This window comes from Rattus norvegicus, chromosome 7 (genome assembly GCF_021556685.1).
Source record: "Rattus norvegicus strain SHRSP/BbbUtx chromosome 7, alternate assembly SHRSP_T2T, whole genome shotgun sequence".
Lineage (NCBI taxonomy): Eukaryota > Metazoa > Chordata > Mammalia > Rodentia > Muridae > Rattus > Rattus norvegicus.
Window position 1 is genome coordinate 138,712,306 of NC_141540.1, and position 24,847 is coordinate 138,737,152.

A 24,847-nucleotide genomic window follows, 5' to 3' on the forward strand; every position below is an offset into this window, starting at 1 on the left:
ACTGATGGGGGGGGGGGGGGGAGCAGCAACCTCTTCTAGACTCCTCAGGCATAATAGGAAGACCTGATTGGAGGTTTCTTCAGGCGCAATGCACTCTAACCCAGTCGGAAGTGGTCGGGTCCTTCGCTCTGCTGAAGTGGCCTTCAGACTACCAATGCACACCCGCTAAGCAGCAGATAACAACAGTGCAGCTTAATCTTAGGTCTTCCACCCCTTCCGCCTGTTCTTGGCTTCATTTCCAGTATTTGCCTAATGATTCCCCACTTTGAATCCTCAAACTAAGATTCATAACTAGTCGGCTGATAACAACCACGATGTAGTTAAGCAGGACTTAGCATTATAACTATGCTAATTGAGTTGCTGGTGGGTCCGAATTCCGGTGACAAGAACAGGTACAGATCAAGCACACCAGTTTAAAAATGACATCCTTGGGCTGGAGAGATGGCTCAGTGGTTAAGAGCACTGACTCCTCTTCCAGAGGTCCTGAGTTCAATTCCCAGCACCCACATGGTGGCTCACAACCATCTGTAATGGGTTTCAATGCCCACTTCTGGTGTGTCAGCACAGTGTACTCAGATAAGCAAAATAATAAATAGTTCTTAAAAAAAGAAAATAAAGAAAAAATAAAAATGATGTCCTTAGAACATATCCACCTATGAGACAATGTTGACACTGAATTTTTCAGTTTTCCCATTTCCCTTTCTAGATTCTGTCTGTCCATCTGTCTGTGTCTGTACATGTGCACAGAGGCCATGGGATGTCAGGTGTCTTCCTCAGTTGCTTGCCACCTTTCTTTCTGAGATGGTTTCTCACTGAACCTGGAAGTCACCAGTTGTCTAGAGCCTGAGCAGAAAGCCCTGGGGCCCACCTGTCTCCACCTCCCAGTGCCCGGTTATAGATGGACACCAACATGCCGAGTCTTCACACGGTGACAGGGACCTGGACTCATGCTCTCGTGCTTGGGGCCCACCTGTCTCCACCTCCCAGTGCCCGGTTATAGATGGACACCAACATGCCGAGTCTTCACACGGTGACAGGGACCTGGACTCATGCTCTCGTGCTTCTGTGACAGGCACTTTGCCAACGGAGCCATTTCCCCAGCCCTGGTTTTTCTCATTTACACAAACATCACCTGTCGTCCCTCTTGACCTCACACTGCTGATTCAGCACCTGACAGAGACCCACAACACACAGAACTCTCCGTTGATAAGCATCGAGGGCCACCGTGTGCACCGATTGCACCGTATGTGCAGATTACAATTCCTGACGCAATTCATGGGTAGGGATTTCTATCACAAGCCATTTATGCTTGTCAGGCCCCATATAGGCCACAGTTTATCTATCTCCAGGGGTTATTCTGCCTTCCTGGTTACCCTACCCCCCCTAGGACCTTCGAGATCTCTCTCAAGTATCCTGAGGATTCTAGCCCAAAGTTTACAAGAAATCATTAAAAGAATCTGCCTGCTTGTTCTGCATAAATCCACAAGCCGCAGACTGTTTCCTCTGAGCAGAATACTCTTTTTCTTTATAAATAAATACCATGTTGCCCCAGTTATTCAGGGGGGACACTCTTTTTTTTCTAAAGATTTATTTATTTATTTTATGTATATGAGTACACTGTATCCGTCTTCAGACACACCAGAAGAGGGCATCAGATCCCATTACAGATGGTTGTGAGCCACCATGTGGTTGCTGGGAATTGAACTCAGGACCTCTGGAAGAGCAGTTGGTGCTCTTAACCGCTGAGCCATCTCTCCAGCCCCAGAGGAGACACTCTTTCAGGAAGTGTCCAGTGCTTTACTGAGCCCAAGGAACTTGAGAGTAACTCTGAGCTAGAGCTTGGAGATCTGGCTCCTAATCCCAAGTCCTTAAATGGGAGATGCTTCCAGGGAAAAGAATTACAAGACGGGAACGGAACGGAACCTAACGGAGTCCTGTGATCGGTGGGCCTCTCTGCTCTGTCCTGCTGGCTCTGGAATTTACTCAATGCATTATTCTTTCTGGAGAGAACTGCCTTCCTGGGAGCATCAGGAATCCAGGATTTATTAATGATCCAGGTTGTCTCCACATCCCTTTGGGATGCAGAGGAAGAGACCAAGCAGGGCGTGTTCTCTGGACTCCCCTTTTAGCCTCCCCCGATGCTCCACCAGCCATTCATTGAGAAGCAGTCCCAATCTTGTCTAGGTTTTCCTGGGCACGTAGTGGGTAGGCTACAAAGAATTACCCAGGTACCCTTCGGCTTCCCACAGAGCTCTGAGCCAGCGTCAGGGTCTGCCGGATGTTTTACTCAGGGAATGAGCCTGGGAGTTCTGATTCTCCAATTGGATTGACAGGTTAGAGGTGAACTCAGCAGCTCTTCCGCTCCACCTGCTGTCCTAGCCTCACAAGTGCTCACCTGATGGGCGGGCCTCCCTTTGCTGTCACCAGCTCTCCACGGATAGAGGTTGCCTTTTTTTCCTTATGAAGTAGATATAATTATGTGGGAGGATGTGTATGGCACTGGGACTCAAACCCCGGGGATTTGTGTGTGCTAAGGAAACGCTCTGCCATTAAGCCACTCTTCCAGCACCAATCCTGTGCTTTTAAACACCCGCCATTTTACTTCCTTGGGTGTCACAAGCACTTCATTCAGTTAATTTTACATCGCACTTGGAATACTAATGCATGTAATTTCCCTCAATTCTTTTTATTTATTTTTCTAATTTCTTTAAAAGAAAGGATTCCAACTTTAAAAGAAGGGGACAGAGCGGGAAAGGGGTCAGAGAAAAGCGTGGGTGTCTCGTTTACAAGATGTACTAGGTACCTTTTGAAATTTGATTCACAAAATACCGCTGTCGTGGAGTGTATCTCCTGCCCACTTCGCACATCCTCACCACCGTGTACCTCTAGTGGAGAAGGGAACAGCACACGCTCATTTCTGTTCATTTCACACCCAAGGCATTGGGAAAAAAGGATATTCAGCCATGGGAAAAGGGAAGTTTTCTATTCCGCGTCTGGAGTGCGGAGAAGGCCAGTAGGAGCTTTGAGCACGGGTCTACAGAACGACGGATAGGGGCGGGGCCAAGGGAAGTGGTGGGCGGGGCCAGGGGTAGGGGGCGGAGCAAGGGAGGCAAGGAGCCGAGCCTTTCCCCTCTCCTTGTCCCAGAAGCTTAGAGAAAGAACGACCCCTGGGGATTTATACCCCTCCCCTTTGTATCCCCCTTCCACCCTACTTTCCACAAGGAGCATCCCCCAACTCCCCGACACTAAATCTCAGTGCGCCCTGCCTTTTCTCCAGCCTGCAGGTGAGGTGCACTCTGCTCTGTGTTTACTCTCAAGAACAAGGTCATCCCTCTGGTCCCTCAGACTTCTCAAACTATGGCTCTAATGGTCGAGTGTAGTCTCCTCAAAGGTGTGCGGTGAGGCTTGCTCCCAGGGTGAGGCTCTCAGGTGGTGGAACTTCGAGAAGTAGGTCCTAGGGGAGGTCCTCAGGTCACTGGGGACTGACTCTCAGAAAGGTCTGTAGGACACTGGTCTCTCCCTCCTCCTCTGCTTCCTGGCTTACAGCATGAGCAATGGCTCCTGTGCTCCCACTATGACCTGCTGCTACCTTCTGCTAAGGTCCAGTCAACACAACTATCTAATTTTGTAAAAAAAAAAAAAAAACAAAAAAAAAAAAAACAGAAGAACCATTTTCTAATCCTCCTCTTCGTTAGCTTATCATTTTGGCCTTCAAAACTGTGCACCAAAATAAACCTTGCTTTCCTGATTATGTAACCCATGTCAGGTGTTAGCAGGAGACTAACGGATACAGTTTGGTTCCTGGTCAACACTGGATTCCGCGAAGTTCCTAAGTTTAGAAGGCAGGTCTTACGTGTGTGTGAGAGCACCAAACCAGACAGTATGACTGAATTCAAAGGTCCACAGACGGTCGCAGGACCACATTTGCGCATGCAACAGGGCCAAGGACTGGTAAAAACAACGGGAAAAACAAAACACACAAGTCACCGTGTCCTTTCCAATGATTTTTTTTTTTTTGGTTTTTAATATCAATTGGTGTTTTAAAAAATACAGAGGTGTTTGACACAGAATAGCACCATTGTGTAGGACATACAGTTCCTGTGCCCAGCACCTGTAGGGGTCTTCTGGCTGGGCTGGGAGCAGTCACTCGGGGGGCGTCTGACTCACACCAGATAGTTCCTGTCTCCGCCTTGACCCAAAGGTCTTACAGGAAGACAATAAATAAATAGAACTTCGAGATTTTATTTTGCAGTCTGCCCAGTTCAGGTCTCTTAGAAAGGGGAGAATGGTCCGGACTGTGAGGTTAGGATAGTTGAATATCAGGTCAGGTCAGCCATTCAGTGCAGATCCTAGAGTGACTGCGGTTAGAAAGTATTTGGGTCCTTTGGGTTCGCAATGGATTGTGTTGTTTTGGGGTTGAGGGTTTTACAAGAAACAGACAGGCCCTATGTCCACACCAAATTCCTGATCAGGCCCTCCGATGTCCATGGGTGCAATGTCAACAATGGGAAGGCGTGAGGTCTTCTGTGATCGGTACTCGATGATGGTCTTGCCCCACTTACCGGTGTGTTTCTAGGCAGAAAAGGAAGGGCGTTATTCAGGTGATGCCTACCAACAAGGAACAACTACCCAGCACCCCCAAACTAAGCAGCCACAAGGTGGGAACGACACTAAGTGGCTCGCTAGACTTTCTCTCCGTTTGCCCAAGCCCCCTCCTCTTCGATCATCTCCTTAATGGCAGAGCCCTTCCCTGCTTTTCTCCCTTCTTCCCACAAAGGGCTTCCTGCCTGTGACGGTCTCTCCTCTCACAGGCTAGTTTCTACAAATACTTCTATGGGAGTCAGTACGCCTACCTGCATCTTTGTTTCCTCCGAATGAGGAAGTGAACGGGCCAATGCAGTATACACACCCCTCCCCTGCCACTCAGCCGGGCTCCCACATGCCTCCTTGTCTCAACCCTCTGATGAGTCTCGTCGCCATAGGAACGTGACCTTTGTCATTAAGCCAACCTCAGCCCCACTCACCGTGCAGCCATCCTTCAGGGCAGTGTACGTGAACCTGCTGTTGCCCTCGGCCCTCATCTCCACATCATTGGAGCCCTGGATGAGCAAGGCCTTCTTGAGGTTGCCGGCTGCTTCGTCCAGGTAGGCAATGCTGTTCTTACAGTGGTAGGTGATGTTCTGGGAGCCCTCAGTGGACAGTAGACGGAGGAAAGTCATCTGGACGTTAGCGGTGTTGGGAGCCAGGTTGCCGTCGCCGTAGCTGAACTGTAGGCGGAGGGGTGAGCGTGTGAGACCAGGGGCCCAGCATCTGCTGGAAGCCGAGGCTAATGGTGCATTCAGCTGACAAGGGCTCAGAGTGTCTGTGAGATACTGGGGTGGGTGTGGAGCAAGCTTAGAGGACCTCTTCTCCAGCTCTAACGGAGAAAATACTTTCTCCTCCTTCCCTCCTCTAAAGCCCAAAGGAACACCGGTGGAGGATACAGAGAAGGAGCTAAAGCATCGGAGGGCAGAGAAGAATACACGTGAGGGGCCGGCTGAGCCTAGACCACCGGGCACTCACGTGGAAGCCGCCGTTCATGGTCTCTCCAAACCAGATGTGCTTCTTCTCCTTGCTCTTGCTGCTCCACCAGTTCTTCCGAGGCACAGTCGCTGGGTTGGGGTAGACGCAAGTCTCGCCAGTCTCCATGTTGCAGAAGACTTTCATGGCGTCCAAGGTGCAGCCCTGGTTGGGATCAATCCAGTAGTCTCCTGCAGGAGAAAGAGGTAGCATCCCATGAGGCTCCCACTCAGACCTGAGGGCCAGACTGACTGTTAGAGGCAGACGGCCCGTACTAAGGTACAATGGGTGTGCCTTCCTGGCCCTTCTCTCTGGGGCTGGGGGTGGGGGTGGGGGTGGGGAGCCTGTCCTCCAGGCTCACCGCTCTTCCACTCTGGGTGGCAGAGTTTCAGGTCCTGGCAGGTGCGAGCGGGATTCTTGCGGGAGCCATCAGGGCTGCGGATGCTCTCGATCTGGTTGTTCAGCGACTTGAGCGTGGCGTCCACCTCGACGTCATGCTGTCTCAAGGTACTGTCTGCCTCGTCGGCCCGCATGTACTGCAGGGGATCGGGGCCCTTCTCTCTCTGTCCTAAGCCAGCAAAGGCTGACATGTCGATGCCAGGACCAGGAGGACCCGGAGGGCCAGGGGGACCAGGATTTCCAGGAGGACCCTGAAACAGTGAGTAGAGAAGTCAGCCAGGAATCATGGGACGAGGCCCTCGTCTGTGTCCATCTGCTGGAACTATGCCAGTATGTCCACTTCCTGTTCATTTAACAGGGACAGAGGGCAACAGGACCAAGAACATCACAGCAGCTTCCCCACTGCCCCTCCTGGCTCTTCTCCTTCCCAGAATCCATCATGAGCCCTGTGACCCTCTAATGGGCCCTCAGCCTATAGGATGCCTTCACCACTAGCTGCCCTATAAAATGCTGGGAATACCTCTGACGGCAGGGAGGGAACAGGACACTTACAGCAGGGCCAGTTTCTCCTGAGCGTCCACGGGGACCTGGAGGCCCGATGGGGCCAGGGATTCCATTAGAGCCATCTTTGCCAGAGGGACCAACAGGGCCAGGTGGACCCTACAGACCAAGAGAGGAAATGGTAAGAGAACAGCGTACAAGTAATGTGGCAGAGCAGATGCGGCTATGTAGGTGGCCAGCCTGGTAGCGCTAGTCACACCGCTCTGCCTCCAATGCCCCGCGTTGCTCAGCCAAACTCCCTTAATCCATCTCCACTTAAGCCAAGGACCAGCAAGTTACATCCATGTCCCTCCTAAGTCATGTTTATAAAAATCTTTTTATCAGACTTGTCTTCCAGTCACTGTGACCTTAGATGCTTATGCCCACAGCCAGTGCAAAAGAGTCCCACTTTTCTTAGGGAACCTCCTGTGAGGACTGCTAAGTCCAAAGCGTCCTGGAGAAGGCCCATCCCCAGTCAACTCCTGGCTGAGGCCTTAACCCACTTCATTCCCCAAAACCATCTCACTTACTCTAGGGCCGGAAGGACCAGCAGGGCCAGAAGTACCCTGATCTCCAGAAGGACCCTGTGGAAAAGAAGAAAACAGCAGAGGTCAACACAGCTGGGTATAGAAATTCATCACCTTCAGAATGGGAAGCAATCACGTGCCCACCCTGTCTCCTCCTCTTCCACCCACCAAGAGAGTCCAGGGTCTTCTTAGGAAGACCCCAAGCCTTTTGGGTAGCAGGAGATGCTCAGGGTCCTGAAAAGTGGGAGGTTTGGGGCAGCCCACTCATGGACAAATGATATGCAGTGATACCCACCGGGGGGCCAGGCAGACCCTGCAGTCCAGTGAAACCTCGGTGCCCCTTCAGTCCTCTCTCGCCAGGCTCTCCAGCTTCTCCTTTGTCACCTCGGGGGCCTTGAGGGCCCTGTGAATGAGAAAGTCACAGATTTGGTCAAATCTGGTCTAGTATGCGTCCCATCTGAGACCTGATGTCCCTTTTCCAAGGAGGACTCCATACAGGATATTCCAATACTTACAGCAATTCCACGGGCTCCAGCAGGTCCTGAGGGGCCCATAGGACCTTGTGCACCCTGAGAGGGGAGAGCAAGAACAGCGTCAGAAAATGAAGTGTTAGGACATGAACCCACTCCTCCACATCTGCCTAGAAGCCCAGAGACCTCAGACTACCTCTAGATGCTCAAAACAGGAGAAAACAAACACGGAACACCCCCTGCCACTTGGTCACCCTCTTCACCTCCGAATCAGGATACTCACAGCCTCTCCTCTGTCTCCTTGTTTGCCAGTTGGGCCAGCAGGACCAGGAGAGCCTGGGGGCCCAGGAGCTCCAGGAGCACCAAGTGCACCAGTCTCACCACGATCACCCTGTAGGAGCAAGGTATCAGATTCAGCAAAGAATTATCTCAGAAGAGGCAGGCAGAGATCCTTTGTTTCCCAGAGTGGCGCTTAGGCCCAGTGCAGTCCCCTCCCCGGCCCCCATCCCAGAATAGACACCAGTCACTCACCTTGACTCCAGCCGCACCATCTCTGCCAGGGGGTCCATCAGCACCAGGGCTGCCCTGGACAAGGGACATGAGGTTTCACTTAGAGCCGCTCCCTGTTTACTCTCCCACTCTGGTCTGAAGCATAGACTTGTTCACTTCTGCCCAACTGAGACTTCAAAGCTTACACATCCTCCAAGCTTCCATCCACCCTCCTCCTGTACACCCAGTCCTGGTCTCTCTGTGTATCCTTCCCTCAAGACCACCCCGACACACCAAGCTAGGGGCTCACCTCTCGTCCAGGTTCACCTGCAGGTCCTGTCAAGCCAGGAGGCCCCACAGGACCAGGAGGACCTCTGTCTCCAGATGCACCAGGTGCACCCTGCTTGCCGGGCTCACCCTGGAAGGATGCAGACAAGGGCCATGAGTGTACATGCTAAGCATCCCTGTCAGGGCTCTACCCCATCCCCTTCATGAGAATCAGCTGACAAAGGATTGCTTCCAAGGGTGCTGAGTTGAAGGAAGACCTAGGATAGCACTGCAGTAAGAGCTCCCAATTAAGAGTTTTGAGCCTGAGCCAGGCCTGGCCTAGCGGGCTGAAGGAAGAAGCTTTCTTCACTCACCGATGGGCCGGGAAGGCCTGGGAATCCTCTCTCACCACGCTGACCAGGCAGACCAACAATGCCCCTTTGACCAGCCAGCCCCTGGGGACCTGGGGGACCATCAGAACCCTAGGAGAAGAAGAAAGAGCTGACTCAGGGCTTGGCCTGCCTGCCCGTGCCTCTTCCCACCCGTTGAGTCCGTTCTGTGCGGCTCCCCTCCCATGTCCCCCACAGCCCTGCATCCTCCTCCCAGTGCTTAGAGGAACTCAGGTGCCACTCATGGGCCTAGGAGGGCACGTACAGAGGGACCGTCATCTCCAGGTTCGCCTTTCTCTCCAGGAGCTCCTGCGGGTCCTTGAAGTCCAGGGTCACCAGCTCTGCCAGGGGCACCAGTGTCTCCTCGAGCACCTTTGGGACCATCTTTTCCAGCAGGACCAGGGGGACCGGCGGGCCCAGGGTTGCCCTAGGAGGAACGAATACAGACAGTGATAACTCGCTGTCCTCATCATCCAAGTTACCGACACCTCTGTGGCCCCCTCCACACTGCCCACCCCTGGTCTCCTCTCCTGTGTGAGAGCTCTGGGCAACCGGCTGTGGCCCCGTAGCCCTTGGTTAGCCTTTCTCCATCCATGTGGAATTTCTCCTGTTGGGCCAGCTTCATCCTCCATGATAGATTCCTCCAGAAACGGCTCCAACCTTGACCCTCTGACCTGAGCCTGCTGTTCACCCAGCAGCCCCTCCTCCACGCTCAGTGCTGGTGGGTGGGATTTTTCCTTATCTCCTCCCTCAGTTATCTGTTCTGGGGCCCATGGCCTTTTCACAGAGTGAAATCTGTAGGTCTAGATGCACTGGACATGTTTAGGAAATGTGTCCTAGGTGAAGGGTATCATGCTAACCCTTCCAGCATACCAAGTCTGAGGGTGAGTCCAAGTCAGCCAGGAAGGCTGGGTGGTCTCCCATTGCTCCCAGCTACCAATGGTCAGTCACTTGCTCCTCCCATTTGGTAGGGGTGGAGAAAAGTCAGAGCCATAGGGGGGCTTGTTTGACCCCTATGTTTGGTGGTTTGCTCCAGAGATCTCTGACCCTATCTGGGTCTCCCACACCAGGAGTAAGGCAGACCTAACCTGGAATGACACTCACATTAGAACCTGGGGGTCCAACTCGGCCAGCAGCTCCAGGGAATCCGGTGGCTCCCTGTGGGCACAAAGCAGTCAGTGAGAGAAAGGCCCTGGATACTTCAGGTCCTCAGCAGAGAAGAGAATCAAGTTGGTAGGTCTAGAGAGCTTGTTTCAGGACAGGGGAATCCAGAAAGACTAAGGCTACAGAGTTGCAAGTGAACGTTGAGGAGAAAGAGCTCCACTGCACCTGGCCACACAGTCAGGCATGGGTTCCCGGTGAGAAGTGTGGCTAGCCTTCAGGGAGCCAAGTGGCAGAGCTGAGGGCTGGGGACTCTGAGGTGACTGTGCACCCACAGCAGAGTTAGATGCCCCCTCTCCTGCCAGGCTGTAGTAGGATTGGCTTAGCCTGGGCATGTTTAAGGCTGGGGAGGGAGGAGGTAACCCACTGCAGAGAGCAAGGGCCAGAACGTTTTGCATGGGATTCACTCACCGGTGGGCCTTGGGCGCCCCGGGCTCCCTTAGGACCAGTCACTCCAGTAGGACCCTGTGACAGGAAGAAGATGACAGTGAGGGCTGGTGAGCCTGGGGAGGGTGGTAAGCATATGTCTGAACCCTGAGGTTCAACACGGGACCCCTGTGGACCAGGCTGTCCGAGTACAGCTACCTAACACTAGCACCCCATACAAAAGCTATTGAATGTGTGCCTTGCCAGTGGGAGACTCGAGGGCTGGACTCTGCAAGGCTTCTACAAAGACAACCCCAACGTCTAACCTCCTGGGAAACCTTCTCCCCCTGCTGCCCCAGGAGACCGACTGCTTGTCTTGGCCGTCTGATCAGTGGTCATAGCCTAGACTCAGTGCTGGAGACCTAATACCCAATCCCTGTGCCTCACAAACCGTGATCTAAGAAAGCTTCTCCCTCCACAGCCGAGGTATCCACTAGGTTCCCAGTTAGACTCTGCCTGCATGGCCTACCAGGGTCCTGCCTGTCCTGGCAGCCTCTGCCTCGTGAGCTCAGTAATATTCACCTGTGGCCCGGGAGCTCCTGAGGGGCCTTGTGGGCCAGGGGCACCAGCGTCACCTTTCTGTCCAGCTTCTCCTTGATCGCCCTTGGCACCAGGCTGGCCATCAGCACCCTGCAACACAAAGAAGGGACAGACAGATGAAGGAGAGGCGAGCCAACCACCCCAGGTTCTGCCAAAAGGTTCTGGGAGTTACATGAGTACGGGTCTACCCTGGGCCTGAAAATTGGGTTTAAGACTGGGTTGTTCTGTTGCCGTGGAAACGTGAAGAAAGAATCCATGTCTCCCTTTACCACCCTCTTGCTCTCCCTTCCTCTCTCCCCACCCGGAAGGCACCCTTGAGTTCTGGGTGTGGAGCCGGACTGCATGCATGAATAAGGTAGACAGAGATACTCACAGGAGGGCCAGCGAATCCAGCAGGTCCAGGTGGCCCAGTCTCTCCGCGCTCACCCTGTGAGAGGACCAGGAGGTGTCATGTCCCGTCGCCTGCTCTGTGCTCTCCTCAGAGTGAGAACTCACTGCCCAGGCCAGCTCTAAGTTCAACTCCCCACCCCACCCCCAGAGAAGAGGCATCTGAGTGAGCTGAGTCCCAGGGAGCCAGAGCACTGGCCATGCCTGGGCCTGTGACCTCTGCCTTTCATGTCTTCTCTCCTTCCACCCCTAACCCCAAGGCACAGGGCCAGGCTGGAGGACATATCTGGCCTCCTCACTCCTGGGGCCAGGGAGAGCCTGATTTAGAGGGACACACTCACCGGGGCGCCTCGAGCTCCAGTACTTCCTGAAGGACCAGGAGGTCCGACTTCTCCCTAGGAGTTGAGGAGGTAGGGATCAGAGTGGGCCTGTGGAACCAAGTGTACCTAGGAAGCCCCAATATTGGGAAAGGGGGTCTGGGCCTCTGGACTCCATTCCACATCAGCCTTCGTCCCAGTCCCAGCTATTCCCACCTTTCTCCTCAAGGCCTTAGCCAACAGCTCCACCTCACAGGCTACACATGTCACACTCTAACTGGACCCTCCACCCTCCACTCCTGCCACCACTGTGGTGGGTGACGGCCGATGAGTGAAATATGGCTGTCTAGTAGGAGGTAAGGGGAAGACATTCTAGGGTTGGTGGACAGAGGGACGAAGGTCAAACAGACAGAGGGACAAAAGGTCAGCCACAACTCACCTTCTCGCCATTGGCACCTGCTGGTCCTGGGGGCCCGATGGGCCCAGTAAGACCCTGGAGAGAGAAAGAAGGAGATAAAGGAGGCAGAGAGTCAGGCCAGCATCATGGGGTTCCTCAGGGATTCTGCGGGTCCCCTACCCTACATAGACTTTGGTGTACCCTCCCATGGTCTGAGAGCCCCCACTCACTGACAACTCCCCAGCTCTAAAGGGAAAACCCCTGAAGTTTCCAAGCCCCTTTTCTGAGCACTAGAAGCCACATGGGAACACCTGTGTCTGTACCCCCAACTCCCGGTCCTATAAACAACAGCCACTTACTCGGCCACCATCTTTTCCAGGAGCTCCCTCTGGGCCTTTCTCGCCAACATCACCCTGCAGGAGAGAACGCCGGGTACTTTAGTGGGTTCTTCAGGACTGATTTCCAGTTCAGCCCTGCCTGGCTAAGGCTCTGGCACCCAGTCCCCGCCTAGGAAGTATTTTCTGTGGGCTTTGTTCAGGCTGGTGACAAGGAGGAACCAAGGTGAGAAAAGAATGGAAAGGGGGTTGCAATAGCAGAGCAGTTTGGCTGGTTGGATGGATGGATGGATGGATGGATGGATGGATGGATGGTTGGTAGGTTAGTTGGTTGGTTGTGGGGAGGGGTTTCTAGTGGCCATGATGCTCCTCTTCAGAAGTAGGAGTGTGAAGGCTGAAGCCTGGTGGGTATGGCTTTGGGGAGAGACCCATTACTTACTCTGTCTCCCTTGGGTCCAGCAATACCAGCTGCTCCCCTCTCACCAGGCATTCCCTGTAGACCTGGAGGGCCCTGAGCCCCAGGGGGACCATCTGGGCCAGCCGCACCCTAGGGTAAAAGACAAGCAGAGTCTGTAGTAAGCAGCACCTCTCCCTCTCCTTCCCCTACTCTGCCTCCCACCCCCAACTATATACAGCCTGGGAAGCCAGGATCCTGAACCCCTATCCCCACTCCCTTCCCCCTTAAATTCCCTTTCCAGTGCCACCTTCCACAAGTTCCTCCTGGCTGGCCTTCTGTGCCCCCTCTCCTCCCTCTCACCCCTCAGTGAGCTTCCCTAGTGCTGGACAGAAGACACCTGCAGGACTTGGCCTCACTTACTTTGGGACCATCAGTACCAGGAGTGCCAGGGAGGCCTCGGGGACCCTGGAGGCCCTGAGCACCGGGAGAGCCACGTTCACCTGGGAAACCTCGTTCACCCTGTGGAAGAGACAACAGGCAGGGATCAGGCAAAAGTGGTGGAGAAATGAGACAGGGAGAGAGGGAATCCCCAAGCACCCAAGCCAGGGCTTCAGTGTTGGGAGAGAAACATGGATGGGCCAAACTGAATAGTGAGACACTCACCCGGGGACCAACGAGGCCAGGGGCTCCAGCTTCACCAGGAATACCCTAGAGAACAAAAAAGGATGTGAGAAGTGAAGGCTGGGTGCTACGGATCCAAGAGCATGCCTCCCACGGTGGCTGAGCACGTCCTCAGGAGAGCTGGGCTCAGACTTGTCTATAGAGAGCTGGTCTCAGTTCTGGGGTATCCCCAGGCTTCACGGGGCTCTTCATTCCCTGGTCTCCTGTACGTTAGCTAAACAAGGTCAAAGGGCTCCGCACTCACCTGGTCACCTTGCTTTCCACCTTCACCCGGGGGACCAGGAGGGCCAGGAAGTCCCTGGAAGCCAGAATGACATGGATTAGCAAAGAAGGGAGTCTGGTGCCTCGGCCTCCAGGAAGGCTCAGGACAGGACAGACCCAAAGGAGATGGCAGTTAGGGCCAGGTACGGGAAGCCACACCCTCTGGCACCCCATATTAGCACCTGCCCTGAGAGCTCTAGATATGGGAAGGGCATGCACGGAGAGTCTGGTCCAGCCACCTACCTGGAACCCTGATGGCCCAGGAGCACCCTGCTCGCCTCGTTCACCAGCAGGTCCCTGCAGAAGAAAGAAAAGGTGAGCCAGGCCTGGAATTCCCAGAGCCTTCCGCCCTGGGTCATGGATTAGAAGCCTTCCTGAACTGACTAGCCAATGCCTGGCGGGCCACCTGACCTCCACCCTCCACCCACGCTTCCCTCCACTGCCTCCTAGGACACGTCCTCTCATCCGGGGATGCTTCAGTCCAGATCCACGTCTGTCACCTCTATTACTCAATGGATCCAAGGTTCCTTGTTTCAGCTCCCACAAGACCACATGGAGGAGCTGTTTGGATACTTACGCTGGGGCCGGGGGGTCCTGCGGCTCCTGTCTCACCATCTTTGCCAGGAAGACCCTAGAGGGCAGAGGAAGAGGAGTTGTAATGACTTATGTCTGGGGCGTCACCTGAGACCGGCAGATGTAGTTTTCGGTCAGGGGTTTTCAGATCAGTAAGGTCCTCAATGGCTCTCCTCCGCCCTCACCCTTCCCTGCACTTCCTTATAGCCCTCGTTTTCCTCAGCCTTTCTCCACATAGGCATCTTCCTCTGTACCTCAGCCTTGGCTCTGAAACCCACCAGCAGCCATAGACTCTCTGGGTGGATCCCAGAAGTCACAACCTCACATGTGCTCAGCCACAGAGATCAACTCTTGATAACCAAGGATGTGGGGGCACAGCTCCCCCTGCTGCTTCTGTTGGGAATTGCACCAACATGGAGCCAGGGCAGTGGGGAGGACACTTACTCTCAGACCAGGAGCACCAGCCAGTCCTTTCTCACCAGCTTTGCCAGGCTCGCCCTGAAGGAAGGGAAGAGAGGACCATGAGGTGGGTGGTTTAGGATGGGGTGAAGCAGAGCAGGCTAAGGAACCTCAAGCCCCAGTGTGTACAAGAGAAGGAACCCTAGAACATCAGACCCTTCTTTTATATCAGAGGCCTCCAGGGCACAGGGCTCTATGGCGTAATGAATGTCACAGTGGGTTTTAAGGTACCCAAGTTTACCCCAGGTCACATGCATTCCTTGCAGGACATGGAGGGCAGAGCTCAATGACACTGAGAGGCCACTGGTCACCTGCCCTGGGTTAGCTCTTTCTCTGAAGGATACAGGAAAAGATGTAGGAGACGAGAAAGCAAACTATCGCTTACATTGGCTCCTTTGGGGCCAGGGAAACCCATGACGCCAGGCTGCCCACGAGCTCCCTGAGGACCAGGAGGACCAGGGCGACCGTCTTCTCCAGGGGCTCCCTGAAAGACAGGATGCCATTCTCAGAACGGTTGTATCTCTCCATTAATATTTACTAAGTGCCTGCTGTGTGGCAGGCACTGAACAAAGTACCAGCCATATAAATGCATCTAGGGTTGGCCAACCCCACACACAGACCTATCTACAGACAGGTATGCCTGGTTCAGAAGTCTCATCGCTCCTCCCCTCTTCCTCCTCCTCCTCCTCTTCCTCCTCCACAAAGATGCCCAAATCTATCTCTCTCTCTCTCTCTCTCTCTCTCTCTCTCTCTCTCTCTCTCTCTCTCTCTCTCTCTGTGTGTGTGTGTGTGTGTGTGTGTGTGTGTGTGATTTTCAGGGTACAGGTTGCATCTGGCCATGAAATCTATCATGTATCTCTTACCCATTCTCAAAATGTACAGAGTCCTAGGCTGCCTTCACCCAAACTCCTTCCCCCTTCCCACCATCTCCTGAAAGATAATCCCTTATTCTCCCAGAAACCTCCAGGGAAATAGACTTACAGAAGGACCAACTTTGCCTTGAGGACCAGCATCACCAGGGCGGCCAGTAAGACCCTTGGTTAGGGAGAGAGACGAGACTGAGGTCATTCAGGGACATGCCCCAAATCTCCCAGTTCAGGCAGCACAGCTCAGAGGATGCAGGCGGGAAGGGTGTGGGGGTCTGCGTAGCATCCACCTTACCCTGGCTCCAGGAAGACCAGGTTCTCCAGGACGACCCGGGTCACCATTGGCACCCTTAGGACCAGCCAGGCCACTAGGCCCTCGCTCTCCAGGGGCACCCTACACCAGAGGAGACAGAAAGTCAGTGGAATGCTCTGTAACCAGGGAAACAGGGAGGGACCAAGCCCCTCTTCCTCTGCTCACCTTGGGACCTGCCAGACCATCTTGACCTGGGAAACCGCGGTTGCCAGGAGCACCCTAGGGAGAAAAGGGGAAGAGGCAGAGGGTGAGGATGGCTTTTCACCAGCACGCCCGGAAGGAGTCGCACCAGGCTCCAGGGGTCTATCCACCTCCACCTCCCACCACAGGGGGCAGTAGACACCGCCCGTGAGTCTAGGGCCTGCTCCCACCTCTGTGGGAGGAAGCTACCATTTTATGCCATCCTTGGGGCAGAGGGTGCAGACAGCATAAGGATGCTGTGCCCCTGGTGTTGGATGGGGAAGAAGAAGAGCCACATTATCTAAAAGAGTCACCGGATGTGGCCAACACGGTAGGGAACCTGGAGCCACCGTAGCCGACCTGCGAACCTGGGGGGCGGAGCTCCTTCCCTACTTACTCTCTCTCCAGGGGGGCCGATAGGTCCAGCGCCACCGGGCTCTCCTCGAGCACCTCGTTTTCCTTCTTCACCAGCAGGGCCAGGGGCTCCCTGGGGCCCAGCAGGTCCCTGAAGACAAGCACAAGAGAAGTGTGTTAAGGTCTCCGCCTAGCCTCGGGGAAAGCGCTGGCCCAGTGTGCAGAGGAAGCGGCCTTGGGAATGTTTCAGTGCTTGGGCAAGAGGGTGATGGGGTGGGGGGAGGGGAGGAAGAGATGACTTGGAACTCAAGCTGTTCAGACTGGGAGAGGAGGCCGGTCAGGGTCTCCTCTACACTCTCTTGCTCCCTTCTCCAGGAACAGCAGGAGAGGGCCTGGGATGGGAAATGGCTGGGGGAGTGGGCACAGGGGGTCAGGAGGGGGTTCTGGAGGCAGAGCTACGGTAAAGGAAACAAAGTCTTGAGGGCAGATACTCACAGTCTCTCCCTTGGGGCCTTGTTCACCTTTGAAGCCAGCGATGCCGGGCTCACCCTACATGAGAGAAAGAAACGTGCTCACACTGGCTTCTCTCCAAAGAGTCTGCTCACACACCCCCCCCAACACACACACACCCCACCCCAAAACCTCCTCCAGTGATTGGGAGGGCACAGAAAAGAGGGGCACATTGGTAGGCCCTGTCAATCATTTCGGGCTCTTACCGTCTGACCTTTGGGGCCCAGAGGACCAGTTGCACCTTGAGGACCGGGAGGGCCACGGGGCCCAGGGAAGCCAGGGGCACCAGCAATTCCAGGAGCGCCCTGTCGGCATGAGCAGAAGAGAGGCACATGAGGAGAGAGGATGAGGAGGGGCTAAGCCATCCCGAGGACGCAGCCCAGGGTCAGTACTTACAGCAGATCCTTTGGCTCCGGGAATACCATCAGTCCCTGGGTTACCCTGACAAGAAAATGGCACAGCGGTAAAATCAACAGCCAAGAACCAACCCAACCATTCCTACCATCAGGCCGCGGTCTAGGGGTCAGGGACAAGTGCTGTCTGCTCCAGGGGCATGAGACATGCGGGAGGACAATGGGTGGGAGGTGATCGGACCCCAGCGATTGGGACTTTACAAAAGATTGCACTCAGGAGGGCCAAAGCCACAGATGTCATTCATGCCTTCCAGGCCACAGACGTGAACTTACAGAAGCGCCTGCGGGCCCGGGGGATCCGGGATTGCCGGGTTCGCCACGAGAACCTTGAGCACCTTCAGGACCACGGGCACCAGTGGGACCAGCTTCGCCCTGGGAAGAGAGTAGGGGGTTGAAGTGCATGGGGGGGGGGGTTCAAGGCCAGTGTGCTTGGGTCTTTCGTGTGCTTACACACCGTGAGTGAGCAGTTGCACACGCCCGTGAGTCTGTTGTTCCCACCCGGCCGAACAGCATGAGATGATGACCCACCCCTGCCTCCTCTGTTGTGCACCTCACCCCTGCCCTGTAACCCCCACCCCCACCCCACACACAACTGCACATCTGCCTGCACTGGGCTCCATCAGCCTGCAGCTCGCTGGTCCTTCAGCCCACCACAAAGGCCTGGGTTAGGAGATGTGCCCTCTTAGAGCTGTGGGATGACAGACAGACTGACAGACAGACGGGCTGCCCCCTCCCGCCCGCCCCCTCTTTGTGTTTTCTCTCTGATGGAGGAACAGAAGCCAGAAGGGTGACTCTGTCTCTTCCGAGTCTCAGCTCAGAAGTGGCTTCGTTTCTGGCTGCTGGGTGATCAGAGCAGCTCCAGGCACCTTCAGCCTCAGCCTGTTCGTGGTGCCGTGAAGCCAGGGCCGAAAGCAAGCTGGGACAGGCTCTACTATTCTCTCAAATTCCTTTTTCTTCTCTCTCTCTCTCTCTCTCTCTCTCTCTCTCTCTCTCTCTCTCTCTCCTTTTTTTCTTTTTCCTAAAAGTCACAGCTCTGTGATCTGGCTCTCTGGAGCCTCCGGGGGAAGGCTGCTGACCTGGAGAGAGGTCAGCGCCTCCTCAGGTTTCCTCACACGGCATTCTTACTTCACTTTGGTAATTATTATTTTCTAAAGGTCAGGCCCCCCCTCACCTTCCGCTGTCCCTCTTCACAATGGCTCTCCTTCACCGGGCTCCCAGGGGCCTCAGACAGTGTCTGGTTGCCATGGAAACCCCCAGGAGTGGAAAAGCAACCTGATGCCAGTGACACAGGGAGGCTCCATATTCACTCCCAGGGACGTTCACACTGGAATCCCTCCTGGGCCACAGGGGCTTTTCCCTGAACTGGCTGGCCTCCCGCTGGCCTCTATTGATCCTCGGAAGGACCACGTAAACAACAGCCCAGCACCCCAAACGCAGTAGAAATAAGAAAGGGCAGGGGATGCACAGAAACGTCGCCTTGCCTCTACCCCTCCCCCCCCCACCATCCCTTTAAGCTCCTTCTGGGTAAGTCAGCTTTACCTAGGCTTGTTTTCTCCTTCCTCCCTCCCTAGTCGTCTTCTCTCTCAGTTTTCCCTACTCTCTGTCAGTGAGAGACTCTGGAAACACCAGAGAGGCTAGGGGGAGGGGAATGTGTGGCAAAAGGACCCTTAGCAAGGACCACAGAAAGACTGAGTGTCTTGACCCTCCGAGATTCTCAACTTGACCAAGATCACGCACCTTGGCACCAGGAGCACCAGGGAAGCCAGGACCACCTGCAGGACCAACAGGACCCTGGGGAGAAGAAGTGGGCAGAGGGTGAGTGCTGGATGTCAGCGAACTGTCCAGGCCTCGAAGAGAGACGCCCCCACCTCCCACTCCTTCCACCACTGTGGCTAGAAGAAACAGCCACTGCTGCTGTCCCTGGAGACCTCCAGAGAGATGCCTTTCTCCTCTGGGCAAGTTTCTGAGTCTACATGCCATCAGAAGCCACGCGGCTTTGACCTCACTCCTTAAAAGTAGAGGCTGCTAAGGGCGGATGGGGAAGTCAAGCTGCAGGGTTAGCAACATGCTCCAGGGGTGGGCCACCTCCTTCCTGATGCCAAGTACAGGGGCAGCCCCACAGACTTCAGGGTTGCATAGCAACTGTCACCTGCTTAAGAATGACAGGAACTTACCGGAGGTCCAGCAGGGCCTGGCTGGCCGTCGTTGCCTCGAGCACCCTGTGAACAACAAGGAAAAAAGGAGCCAGTGTGAGTGGTGCCCACAGATCCAGCCATACCCACTACGTGGGAACACAGGGTCGGGGTGTCCCGAGCTGAGCGTGAACAAGGCGTGTGTCTGCAGCAGGGATATCTGTATGTGTGGACAGACAGAGGACCGCAGGGGGCTGGCTCTGCGTAATGAAGCCTGGGCAACTTCCCAACAGCCCAGTCGCTTCTAAGGCTTCGGTTAGGTTCCTGGTGTTCCCAACATTAAGCCGAATGACCATTCAAAAACCCCGTGGACTGGGCCAAAGTAAAATGGCAGAAGCAAAGAGCAACCTGCCTCTATGCTGGGTAACCTGGGCTAAGTAAGGCTAGGCAAAGCCTTCTCTCCTCCTTAAACTCCAGGTAACCTCTGGTCCCTCCCAAGCCAACTGCTCTTCAGGACAGCAGAAATACCCCCAGGATGTTTTCTGCAGACCAGGAACCTGCCCCAGGATGAAGACAGGCCACCAGCCCTGTCCACAACCGACCTGAGCTCCTATCTCGGAGACCTTTGTGTTTGCGGGGCATCTGAGTTTGTCCCTTCTCTAAAGGACTCGAGCTCTGAGAGTTCCACTGGTTTGGGGTGAAAACATCAAAGGTTGAGTTTTTTGTTTTTTTGTTTTTTTTGGGTTTTTTTTGTTTTCGCCAGTGCCCTTGAGAATTTCTGCTCTAACTCCAAAAGCCATTATGTTATGCACACAGCCAGATCTAGGACTGGGCCCCTGCCAGACCCAGAAGCCTAAGCCATTGGTTCCCAACCTTCCTAATGCTGTGACCCATCAGTACAATTTCCTCATATGTGGCAAGCCACGGCCATAAAATTATTTTCATTGCTCCTTCACAACTGTAATTTTGCTACTGTTATGAATCATAATGCAAATATATTCGGAGATAGAGGTCTGCCGCGGGCATCACGACCCACAGGTTGAGAACCACGGGGCTAAGGGGAACCTTTCTGAATGGCTCTGTCTCTCAGAAGCGTGAGGGAAGGATGCTCTGTGGTGCTCAGCCTTCTTCCTGATATGAGCCATCTCATTTCACAGAGCCTCTCCCCTGGAGGCCAGGGAGAAGGAGAGGGGTGGCAAGACTTAATGGAAGGAATGGTGGCAAGAAGACGGAGTCTGATCTCCTGCAACCCTTTCTGGCTCACCCAGGCGCCCTGGAAAACTCTGTTACTGAGGAAGCCCTACAGTACCTTCCCTCCAGGAGCCAGTCAGCAGACAGCAGGGCAGGAGGAGGGCGGGGCCAGTGTCTATCTTAGGCTTTTACAGGAGCAAGGCAGGAGGAGAGGACCCAAGTGGGAGAGCTCTCACGGGAGCTGCCTGTGTCTGAGGCCTACATGGACACCTTCTAGTCTCAGAAGGCCTTTGGGAGACCTCACAGCAGACAGCAAGGCAGAGGGGGGAGGCCCCCTCCCCCAAGGCCCAACACAATGTACAGATTGTTCTAAGCCGGATCCCCTAACAGCACTACCAGCATGCTTGCTTTGTGGACCAGACCACCAAGGACAACCAAGAACTAGGGCCTGGTGTGTCTGGGAAGGAGGAGAGACAAGCGACAAGCGTGGGCCAGTTTGGCTTTGAGCCTCATTAAAATCCCCAGGCCAGGGTCTCCCGATTGCAGGAGCAGCAGGCCCGGAGCTTCTTTCCCTAGGGCGCGGCCCTTGGCCAGCTCTGATTGGCAGTGGGAGTGTAGGCTGCTTGTTTCACGGACCTGCTCCTGATGGAACATTCTGCAGCCAGGTCTGGAAAGCAGCTGCTTACAGTGAAGCTGATTTCAGTTGCCCTGCAAGGACCTAGGAGGAGGGGCCTCTGAGCTTGACCGACCAATAGAAAGCCGCAAAGCTTGGTTGGCTGGGATGCAGACCAATAGAAAACCGCAATCTTCCTTAAACTCGCCTTTCATCACATCACTCGCCTGACCAAGCACCTACAAGGCCTCTCTATCACTTGGGGAGCCAAGCTAAACCCCTCTCTCTCTGGCGCCTGTGCCCTCCACGGTTTCCCACATTCACTAGAGGCCAGCAGAGTTGCTGGGCCCTCAGTACACAGACTGTCTTAAGCTATTTAGTCTTCCTGAGACTCAGTCCCCTGTTCTCTAAAATGGGAACAAGAGATTCAAGTTCACAGAACGAGGTGGAAGATTGGACAAAGTGGAGCACTCCAGGTCCTAAACCAAGGGTCATGAGGTGGATGCCACTGGTGTCGCATCTCGACACTACTCAGAGCCGCATCAAGGGTGCTGCCATCGGAATCAAGAGAGAGAGCAGAGTGTATATAGCATAGAGAGCTGGTGCACCATCTAAGCCTGTTCCTGAACTCCAATTTGCACGGCTCAGGAAGGAGTAGAGACCATTGAAGGGATGACCTGGAGGATCAGACTGTGGAAGAGGGCTCTCACCATCATACTCTCCCATAGTGCGCCCTCCTTCCACCCTGCAGGCCCCACCCACCTGAAGATAGGAAGGAGGAAAACTCAGGATGGAAAGTTCTGGTATGATGACACTCCTTAGTCCTCACCAAGTAGGGTTTTGGTGTGTGTGTTGTGGGGGGGGGGGCTCATGCACAGCTCAGGCTGGCCTTGAACTTGTGATTCCCCTCAGGTACTCAGCTTCTCAGGTACTATGATCATAGATAGTTATGTCCCTCCTGGCTCGGGTTATCCCTGAGCTGGTTTTGTTGTTGTTGCTTTTTGATTTTTTAGGTTTTTTTGGGGGGGGCAGGTCAAGTGTTGAGTATATGGTGGCACCCGGCTTTGGGGGTTACTCACAGCAGCACCAGCAGGGCCAGTCCGTCCTCTCTCGCCAGGCAGGCCACGGGGACCCTGCAACACACACCAGCGCAGTTTAAGTGTGAGTTAGCATAACGGTGGGTGGTTTGCATGTTTCCACCCACGGAGGCCCTGTCTTGCCCCTAGGTCCTGCTCCCAAGGCACAGGGTTTCCTCCAGGGAGCCCCATGTGTGTTCCTGCTACTTCCTACGGAGAACTCATCACAACAGATGAGTGCCCCAAAACATTGAGGCAAACAATTAAAAACAACAAACAAACAAACAAACGACTAGAAGGTGCTTACAGTGTGTGTGTCTAACAGTTCCTGTTTCAAGGACGTGCGGGCAGAACGCTGAGCAAATCCGAATGCTGTGTGCTGGGTTTGCTCATAAATCTGCACAGATATCTGCTTTGGATGAGTGTATGAAGGGGATGCTGCTGACCGGTGTTGGGGGGGTCTTAAGAGCAGGGGGTGGCTTTCCTATGGGTGACCCTCATACTCACCATTGGGCCTGGGGATCCGTTCTCACCAGGGGAACCGCTCTCACCCTGGAAAAAGAGACATAAAGGGTCAACGTTTGGACTCCTGGCTTCCAGAAACTTCCTAGGTAAGTCATTGAAAGATCTGGCTGGCTCCATCAGGGCTGAGACATGCCGGCTTCAGTTCTGGGAGAGACAGTTTCCCCAAGCTCTAAGGCCTGCTGCTCATTATAGGGTGTTTCCAGCTACATTCTAACTCCCTAACCCCACCGGCACCGCCTTGACTGGACAGTCTCCGCTTGTCCCCCATCGCCAACTCCTGTGTGTTTTGTGGTTCTTTACCTTCACACCTGGAGCACCAGCTTCTCCCTTAGCACCATCGAGGCCTGGGTAACCCTGGGAAACAAGAGAAGGGTTCCGTTACACATCTGGGAGCCCACACAGGAAGTAGCGTGCATAACCCCAAAATGTTTCCTCTCCAGGTAGCTCCTGCCTTACCACATCCTAACCCACGATACTTACTCTGTGACCCTTGACACCAGGAAGACCGGGGGTTCCCGGGAATCCACGAGCACCCTGCAGTACAGAGAGGAGATACTCAGAGGAAGGCAGAGATCGGGTGATGGCTGCTGGATAGCCTGCAGATCCAGCTCCCTCTGGCCACCAATAAGAAACAGGCGTCCAGGCGTGTCCATAGCTCCTTCAGCCAAACCCAGACCACCATCTTGTGCTCATACAAACACGGCCGGCAGCTTGAAGGCTTTAATACGCAGGTACCATTAGTACCCGGTTTTACATTGAGCTAACCAAGCTGAGTGAGCCGTATGGACCGTAGGAGGGAGACTGGAAAAGCCTTGTGAGAGCAGGAAAGATGAGGCTTTACCTGAGGACCAGGGAGGCCTCTTTCTCCGGCCTTTCCGGGCTTTCCAGCTTCACCCTGAACAGAAAGAGAGGTATCTCATTTTTCTTGGCAGACCCATGAGTATGAGTAGCAGGCCCCAGGACAAATCCCTCCACAGCTGGGCATCTGCCTCGGGGCCCACCTCGCCCACCTCCTTCCTGCAGATGCCCCTGACCTAGAACGCCTCTTGCGATTTATTCCTTGGCAAGTTCGACTGTCCCCAGCAAGCTTCCGGTCTCCTCTCCAGAGCTCTGTGGACCGGCCTGTTTGCCCTGACCTTGAGAGGCTTTACTGTGGGATGCCCTTCATAAATACAGCTCAAGAAAGCCAGCTCTTGTCTCTATGTTTCCCCCCATCCTCTTCAGACATCCAGGCTCAGGCTGAGCTTTTCCCTCATTTACAATTGAGATGATGTTAGGCTGGCTGTTGACCTGCTCTTCCTCTGTTTTTCTACCCTACGTCACTGTGCTTTGAGTCCTCCAGTCTGGTCTCTTCTCCTTTCTCCTTTCTATTCCTGGAGTTAATGATGTTTTAATTGCTCTCCTTCTCGTGGGATCTGAAGGGATCCCCAGGGACCCAGCGAGCTGAGTTGCCAATAATGGGTATGTGGGTGGGTGGTAGATACCTGGAATTTAGCACCCGCCGCCACCCTTGTTCCTCAGGGAGTGTCTCTACCCCAAGCCCCAGCACATCCTCTCCCGGGGCTCCTGGACTTGTTGGGTCTACTCACATCATCACCAGGTTTTCCAGCAGGACCTGGAGGACCTCGGGGACCCATGGGACCCTACAAATAGAGAATTTAAGACATGGTTGGAAGGGAAATAGGGCGGATGGGAAAGTGAGATGGTCGCTTCGGAAGCTACAAGGAAGAAAAACCAAAAGGTTGGAACAAAATTGTAAAGTAGATCATGGTGGGAGGAGGGGACTGCACAGGCTGGTGACCCCTGAAGAACAACCCCCTAAGGGTCACAATGGAGCTCCTGTGATATTACTTCTCTGCAAGAGTGTCCCATGGGTAAGAGTGACATCTGAATTTCCTATGGCACTCCCTGTTGCGGGAAAGCCCTGTCAGTCAGAGCCAGTCAGTAGCTTGGGTCAGAGAAGACTGTTCCCAGAATCTCCTGGGAGAGGGTAGCCTGTGGTACTCACAGAGACACCAGGCTCGCCAGGTTCACCAGGATTGCCTTGAAATCCTTGAGGGCCCTAAAAGGGAAAATAATGACACCGTGTTGACCCCAAAA

General features: G+C 54.3%; 1 protein-coding gene across 2 annotated transcripts in view; it reads right to left on the bottom strand.

Moving 5' to 3' along the window:
* Positions 1–3,991: 3,991 nt before the first annotated feature.
* Col2a1 (collagen type II alpha 1 chain) overlaps positions 3,992–24,847 on the bottom strand; it is a 29,060-nt gene continuing 8,204 nt past the window's right edge. For both annotated transcript variants that reach the window (NM_012929.2, NM_001414896.1), the window contains 45 exon segments: positions 3,992–4,572; positions 5,025–5,267; positions 5,563–5,750; positions 5,921–6,209; positions 6,511–6,618; positions 7,029–7,082; positions 7,321–7,428; positions 7,541–7,594; positions 7,779–7,886; positions 8,027–8,080; positions 8,295–8,402; positions 8,626–8,733; positions 8,906–9,067; positions 9,745–9,798; positions 10,213–10,266; positions 10,750–10,857; positions 11,141–11,194; positions 11,496–11,549; positions 11,911–11,964; positions 12,228–12,281; positions 12,643–12,750; positions 13,021–13,119; positions 13,264–13,308; positions 13,526–13,579; positions 13,786–13,839; positions 14,120–14,173; positions 14,560–14,613; positions 14,960–15,058; positions 15,556–15,609; positions 15,736–15,834; positions 15,919–15,972; positions 16,331–16,438; positions 16,783–16,836; positions 17,004–17,102; positions 17,194–17,238; positions 17,484–17,582; positions 18,948–19,001; positions 19,385–19,429; positions 22,226–22,279; positions 22,730–22,774; positions 23,048–23,101; positions 23,228–23,281; positions 23,589–23,642; positions 24,337–24,390; positions 24,756–24,809. In NM_012929.2, coding sequence (NP_037061.2) covers positions 4,426–4,572; positions 5,025–5,267; positions 5,563–5,750; positions 5,921–6,209; positions 6,511–6,618; positions 7,029–7,082; positions 7,321–7,428; positions 7,541–7,594; positions 7,779–7,886; positions 8,027–8,080; positions 8,295–8,402; positions 8,626–8,733; positions 8,906–9,067; positions 9,745–9,798; positions 10,213–10,266; positions 10,750–10,857; positions 11,141–11,194; positions 11,496–11,549; positions 11,911–11,964; positions 12,228–12,281; positions 12,643–12,750; positions 13,021–13,119; positions 13,264–13,308; positions 13,526–13,579; positions 13,786–13,839; positions 14,120–14,173; positions 14,560–14,613; positions 14,960–15,058; positions 15,556–15,609; positions 15,736–15,834; positions 15,919–15,972; positions 16,331–16,438; positions 16,783–16,836; positions 17,004–17,102; positions 17,194–17,238; positions 17,484–17,582; positions 18,948–19,001; positions 19,385–19,429; positions 22,226–22,279; positions 22,730–22,774; positions 23,048–23,101; positions 23,228–23,281; positions 23,589–23,642; positions 24,337–24,390; positions 24,756–24,809 — 3,810 coding nt within the window. In that variant the 3' untranslated portion in view covers positions 3,992–4,425.